The 7,466-nt window shown below is 37.4% G+C and overlaps 1 protein-coding gene across 6 annotated transcripts in view; it reads right to left on the bottom strand.

Annotated features, from left to right (window-relative positions):
* Positions 1 to 359: 359 nt before the first annotated feature.
* The window catches only part of Kdm3 (Lysine demethylase 3), a 334,026-nt gene continuing 326,919 nt past the window's right edge, over positions 360 to 7,466 (bottom strand). For 5 of the 6 annotated variants that reach the window (XM_083094679.1, XM_083094689.1, XM_083094703.1 and 2 more), the window contains 6 exons: positions 6,587 to 6,996; positions 6,234 to 6,438; positions 5,647 to 5,795; positions 4,013 to 5,456; positions 3,637 to 3,892; positions 360 to 3,516 (listed from right to left, as the gene is read on the bottom strand). In XM_083094679.1, coding sequence (XP_082950805.1) covers positions 3,198 to 3,516; positions 3,637 to 3,892; positions 4,013 to 5,456; positions 5,647 to 5,795; positions 6,234 to 6,438; positions 6,587 to 6,996 — 2,783 coding nt within the window. In that variant the 3' untranslated portion in view covers positions 360 to 3,197. The remainder of the gene's footprint in view (positions 3,517 to 3,636; positions 3,893 to 4,012; positions 5,457 to 5,646; positions 5,796 to 6,233; positions 6,439 to 6,586; positions 6,997 to 7,466) is intronic. The other variant, XM_083094698.1, reaches the window with a different exon arrangement.

The raw sequence follows: 7,466 nt of genomic DNA, 5'->3' as shown, positions 1-7,466 counted from the left end.
TTATCAAGTAGAAAAATTCAAAAATGATAATATTGAAATAACAATAATTATCTTGTATAATTAATCAAAGTAAGGATTTATAAGCAAGTTAAGCTTGAAAAATTTTCACTTATCAAGATTTATGTAATAAATTTAACAAAGTCTCATAACTCTCTTAACTCTTAGTCGAGTATAATCAAGTATAATTAATTAATTAGAATAATTGATACTTATTAAAAGTTCAATTCAAATTCTTTCTTGCATTTTTACGAAAAAAAATTGTTTATACACCTACGAAAAATACTGTAAAACTCATCCATTCGTTTCACGGATGACCATTTACACGAGGGTTGAGAGACGCAATGATTCAACGCCGGGCGTTTCGTATAATATAAACATTTTTCTTATTCAAACGTATGTTCTTACATTTACACAGTACAAAAAATTATACTCAGACCTGCCGGCCCGCGGTTCATAACTACTATGACTGGGGGCGACCGGTGGTTGATAGGAGGGAGGAGCTCAGGAAAAGTAGATAGGTAAGTAGGTAGAATGGAATTTTTTTCAGGGATGAATATATATCTCGCATAGGACTCGTTCGGAAGGTCTGTACATCGTTATACTATCCATTCGACTCCGCCCCCAATGCACGGCCCCATGTTCTCTCAATCTGACACATTTTCACTGGATTAGCATACACCATCATGCAAACATTTTTTTCTTTCTCTCTCTCTTTCTTTCTCACCCACGCACATTCTTTCTGTTTCTTTTCCTTGCTTGTTTAAGCATCATTAACTCTTTCTCCTTCGATCTTCTCTTCTTTTTTTTGACCATTTACACTCGCGCGCTCGTGCTCATACTCCTTTCGGCATATATTTAATAACATTTAAATATTGTATTTGCCGTAATAATTAATCGTAATAATATGATAATATATAATTATAATAATGGCATAATAAACTATCTATCTACGCGTGTGTATAAGGTGTAATTTTTTTCGTGTCTCGTAAAGATTGTGTGTGTGTATTTTCTTATCGTAAGTCCTAGACTTCTTCCTTCTTTTTCGTATTTATATATGTATACATATACGAATGTATATATATAAATGTATGTACATATACATGTAGCAAGAGAACAAACAATAGCGTCTCGTCTGCAGCAATAATACACGGAAATACGTCTTCCTAAAACTTTATACACTGCCATTGTGGAGTTAGTACTTTTGTTGTTGTTGTTTGTAGTTTACACAATTCTTATAATCATTACTTATCGACACTAAGAGATATTTAAAAATTTATTCGTTAAATATTATTTAATCAAGTCGTTGTATGCTAGACGAATGTTGAGATCAAAGAACTTGCAGATTTTAGGATTGCCAGTGATATATTTTTATTTTTTTTTCTGTTCATTCTTTTTGTTTACACGCTCGTGTTTATTATACCAACCGTATATAATAAATTGATGATCGATCGACGCGCATAAATCGCGCATACTCGACAATTATATTCGAATCGAGAATTGCTGTCTTATTGTAATTGTCACATTTCAAAAATTATGAACGCAAGTATACTGAAAATGTTCTCATCATAAATTATTCGCGCTATCAAATTCCGCGAAAGGAAACGGAAACGACAGCATTTTTCGAATCGTTAATGACAGTGCGAATAATCGGAAATACTTCGCGTCATTCGCGCCAACTATTATTACGAATGACTATTACGATGATAGGAACTTGGCCTGTCATCTCTGCGAATTTTGTGACTAATTATTTTTCTTTTCTTTGTTTCTTGTTTTTCTCTTTTCTACTTACCCATATATGCTTACACAACGCGTGTATACTTAAATGTCCTACGTCGTTCAACATTGGCACTTCAAAAGTCGTTATTCCTTTTTATTTTTTTTTAATGTTACTGCAAATGTGTTCTTATTTGTTTAGCGTCTCAGCGTATCGTTACAATATAATTACATTATCGCTGTCTTTTGTCGACTTGTATACGCTTTGACAAAAATAACATGTTCATCTTATTAATATCCCCGTTTACATTACACGCCGGGTAGTCACTGGGTTATGACAGCAATAAAATGTTTAATTCAACGATGTTACACACATCCGTCGGTATATCTTGAAAAGTTAATATCGAAGAAATTATTGTATTTTTTTCTCTCGTTTTGATGTCTTCTATTTCAAGTGACATACAAAACTTGCAGCAATATCCCGCCGCTTACATAACCGATACATATATCGCCATTGGAAAACAATATGCCTCTAAAAAACGTCAAACGCGAACGATACGAATTATCTACTAAAAGTGCGAAAAGGTTTATCTCTTCCATTATCGTCGAACCGATTAGTTAGGCAGTGTTTTTATTTCTTATGCCCTTGTCGCGTGGAACATAAGAGACTTAAACGCGAATACGTATCGGCTATTTCTGGCCGGGATTTTAATCAAATACCGAAAGCACCAGATCATCAGAGCACACGATTAAATGGATCCACAGTTATCGCTCTGATCCAGCTACATAAGGACATCTAATTGCACAAAGACAAATCCTCTTCTAGACAGAAACCCCCTTCTTTTCTCTCTGGTAGTTGCTAGCAAAATTCATACACAAAAATTCATACACAATATTTCACAATTATCTACATTTATATAATATAGACAGTGTGTGTTGGATACAGGCACGATATAATTAATTACAAATAATGTATACGATTCAAAGTCCATCTGGTATCACAAGTAATGGACGCGGCGTTTTATTTATGCGCAATCCGGCTCACGATTATTTATTTTTTTTTTTCCACTTACATGGTACAGCTCGTCGGACTTCATGTCCACGAGCGTCTCTCTTGAGAAAAAAAATGCGGGAGAGCAAAAAAAAATATGTATATAAGAAAATTCAAATGAAACAATGTACATGTATAACTAATGTTCATTGGCTCAACCAACATCGTAACTCAAGTATCTCTCTTCCCGATTAAAAAAAAATTTATTAACATTATTATATATTTTTATGTATGTATGTATATATCACAACAAATCCTCGCACCTTCTCAATGATTGTGCCGCGACGAGGACAGATTCTCTTCAAATTCTCCCGGTTTCGCCAGCTTTGCTGTATTCGGGAGTGCCGACAACGATTAATCTCGTTTGCATGACGAGATCCAATCAAGGAAATTATCATCAAAAGGTCTTATGACCGCACCGAAAGATTTACGGCTAGGTCTCTTCTTTTATTTTTGTCTCATTGTTAGCCTTGGCGAGCTTGGCTATAGTCTCTTCTTTAACGTTGGCCAAAATAGTCAAAGAATCCTTCACAGCATGATAAATGATGTTTTTGATCTGAAGTTTGTCTTCGTGATTAGTATGCGTGTCGGATAATGCACGGAATTCTTGGGTCAAATGGAAGCAGTGCGAAACGTTTTCCGGCGACACAAAATCCTCGGCCACTTTTATGCAGTTGTGAAGATTACGGACTTGATGCGGTGCGCCGGCTGGAACAAATACTGCGTCGCCTAGACACTGAACAATGGCATATCTGCAAATATTTAACATTGTTTAAGTATTACCTTTTAATTCGTAAGGTGTACAAACATCGTAATAAATTTTTTCAAAAATCATTTATACGATTATAAATATTGTGAAAAATAACACTTACCCTTCCACACCGTATTCTCGATACAATCGTTCGCGCAATGGTCCATCCAGATAACAACTCTGATCGTGTATGGGATCATGATGCGGCTCCAAGCGAGCTCCGCGTTCTAAGGAAACAGCATTCAAAAGATCTCGAATTTTGTCTGCATCGCGTGCTGCATAAATATGCCATAATGCACCGGGTGCCTCGGCAGGATCACGAGCACGTCGACGAGTCAGAACATCACAGCCTGCTTCGTCTATTGCTTTTAATGCTTCTGTAATGACAAACACATAATGATTATTTTTCGAAAGATCGATTATTGTTTCGACAACATTTGACGGATGCAATCCCGTGATTAGTCACGCGGAATTAAATTCAAAACTTAAGAACATACCTTTGATGTGCTCGTCGCTATCGGCATCCTTCGGAATCCCCACATATACCATGACATTCACAGCGTCCGAGATATCGAGATGAAGATTAGTCGTGCCTTTGCTGGGATGAAGAGCAGAACCATAAGCATTGTACATCTTTGGACCCAGATCCGGTCTCACGAAGCAATTAGGCAGACGACTTGCCAGATTTAATCTGCCATTCCTATGCGTGTATTCAGATAATGGAAGAACCTTCATTAGATCCGTGAATCTCGATGGCAATAGTTCAGCGAAATCTTCGCCAGGTGGCCAATCCTTCAGTTTTAACAACATAGGATTCCCTCGCTCGTCCTTTAGCCGTTTGGAAAAGTTCTCGAATCCCTCCCAAAATTTGCGCATTGGTTGATTAGGCACCAGATTCCCGGTCATACAATTAATGAGATCATTTTTCTCATCGCCAAAATCACGGGCAAACGAATCTGGATGCCAAAGATTCATGTCCAGCGCCTTGGAAACATCCGATACGATCACCGGCTGTCCTCTCTTCCATTGATCCTGGAATATTCTGTAATTGTTGGGATTATTCGGGTCATTTAACCTCAATAGTTTACCGTTGCAGAGCCAGGAGTGCGGAACATCTGGATAGAGGCTCTTACTTTCCGTCAATGTCATAATTCTGATTGGTAACGGCTCTCGGCCACGTTGCGTCCACTTGTAGCGTCGCACAAAATATTTCAATACCCGTGGTTTCGCGTCGCCCAAGCTGATATCCTTCTTCACGCTATGTTCAATCACGCTAGATATTACTTCATCAAGTGTATCCATCTTTGATTTTTTGCCGGACTTGGTAACATTATTTTGCGCAGCGGTGTTACCGGTCGCGCTGGTAGCGTTTACCCCACCGCCCGAATTGGTCGTTGGCGAATTCGATCTGGATCCACCGCTACCATTTGACTTGTGCGACGGTCTAATGAGCAATTCACGCAAAGTCGAGTAATTACCCTCGCGATCCTCGTCCGAATCCGAACTTGAACCGCTTTCGTTTTTGTCCTGATTCTGCAACGCTACATCCGCCAACCAGTTCAGCGGCGAGTTTTTATCTTCGCCGTTGGTTTTGCTTTCCGATGCGCCGTTAGATTCATTTATCTTCTTTTCTTCCTTTATCTCCTGCTTTACATTTCCGTTAAGAACAGGCACGGAATCGCCCTTGATCAGATTTCGAAGAACTTCGTTGGATTGCGTCGAAGTTACGAGAGAGCAAGCACAATGTTGAAGGATTCCCCATTCCGCACGACATTCGTGCAGACGTTGGCCCAATCGCAAAAGACTGTCTCCAGCGATGATTTGCGTAAGCATGAGTCGTTCTGGTTCGTGTGCTTGTCTATTCGTACATAGAAGCCATGAGAATTCGTCCCTGTCTTTTCCACTTTCGCCCCAGATCTTGATCGTTCCATTTTTACGTCCCTAAAATATCATTATTTTTAATAACATTTTCTCTTTAAGGGAGAAAAATTAGCAAAAATCTTACATTAACATCAGTGTTAAAAAGCTCGATAAATAGAATAATATCACAATAATATCAATTGAATTAATGTTGTCATTTAGTTTCTAATATTTAATTGAAAAAATATATATATTTAGTGTAATATTTTACCTTATAACAATCGATGCACACAACGAAACCGCACTTGCCGCAGGCCCAATGATAGTTGAATAAGGTAGTCTCACACACATCGCACATCTCTCGAACACCCTGGATCACTCGTTTCCACGCTACTGTTCCGTCTACAACCCCCGAACTCGCTGTCAAAAGGTAATCATAATCGATGCGCAAAGCGTTAAAACATGCGAACAAAAGAAATTATGCAAGCAAACATGCAGCTTAACTAATTCTTTATAATTTTGCAAATAAGAGTGCCAAAATAAATATCAAATTAAAGTTGCAAATTTATATAAAATATTATCTTTACGCTCTTATTGCATGATTATATGTTTTACACAAAATGTAAAATCGTAATATAACATATAAAAAATCAAATGAGTTGAAAAAGGAAATATTTAAAATATTGATAATATTAATTTTAACAAATCGAGGTTTTATTAATACATGCAATTTATCGATTATATGTATAATATTTTTGCGTTAATACATGAAAAAATATACATGAAAAAATAAACATGAAAAAAAAAACACGGAGATTAATTTAAAAAATGCGTTTCTTAAATCGAATAAAAATTTACCTTCGGCCATGTGTTCTTGGAGGGCATCTTTCTCTTGATGTAAAAGGTCACAAAACTGATCGCCAACCTGTCGAAGCAATCGATGAGCCGTTTCCAAATCTAAGTCTTCTCGGTCCCCTTTGTCCTTCTCGTTTTTCTCGGATTTGTCATCCTTTCCTGTTGTTTCTTGATTATCTTTTCCTGGTAACCATAATCGAAGATCTTCCTGTAACATTGTAACGATAGTTCTTGTGTGAGAAGCATGCACTTTGAATTGAAATTTAAAAAATCGTGTAAAATCGTTACAATTGAAATGCAATTACCACATAATTAGTCACTTATTATTAGTCAATTATCTTGCAAAGATAATTTACCTCGGATGCATCCTTGTGTGGGTCACTGAATCCCGCTATGGCCAATTGTCCGTTTTTGGTATAACGCAGTCTGCGAAACGCGTAAAATCTGCAGAAGATATTTTGAGGAAGGTTTTTGGAACGCTGATGCGGCGTCCATCGGCATTCGCGGCACTTGGCCAGCTTTGGAGCCACTTCAAAACAAGCGCCATCCTGCAACCAGCTCTCCCCAGTTTTTTTCAATTGCGATATCGGTGGTTTACGAAAGGGATCGCCTCGCCCGCCACTTCCGCCGGGTCCATTGTTACCGCCGCTCGTGCTGTCGTCTCTACGTTCTTTTTTCTGACGAGGCTGTTGATCCTCACCTCCTACTTCATTGCCTTTCGTAGTCTTTGGTCTTCTACCACGTTTCCTAGGTTCCTTGTTATTTCCTGCATAGTAAATCATGTTCTGATTTTATCAAAATATCTAAACCGCAACTCTAAATCGTGTATTTAGTGCAATTCAGTGTTAAAAAGCTCATAATAATAGTGTATCATAGTATTATCAATTGTTTTATATTGTCATCATGTATATAATAAAATAGTATATACATATATTGATGTAATAATGTAATTGGGGATCAGGGTAAGTGCGTGAGATCGAATTATAAAAATTTAAAAATGGTGAACTCGAAGAAAACGTAAAAGATCCAAGAGCTCTTTTATAAAATTTCGTTTTCTTCCAGCAAAGATGGAATTCCATGAATTATTCCACATAATTCAATCTGTTTATCAATCACTCTTGATTCTCTTGAGTTCTCAGCTCTAGAGAGAGAAATAATGTACAATCATGGAACATGGAGCACTTACCCTGCAAGTGAATAGTTAGTTCACCTGATGGGAAGTCCATTTACAAGAAG

This window comes from Camponotus vicinus, unplaced genomic scaffold, assembly GCF_025532165.1.
Source record: "Camponotus vicinus isolate PSW18456_S1 unplaced genomic scaffold, iyCamVici1.0 SCAF_1, whole genome shotgun sequence".
In the NCBI taxonomy this organism is placed as follows: Eukaryota; Metazoa; Arthropoda; class Insecta; order Hymenoptera; family Formicidae; genus Camponotus; species Camponotus vicinus.
Note: the sequence above shows the minus strand (reverse complement) of the source record. Positions and strands in the feature narration are given on the sequence as shown.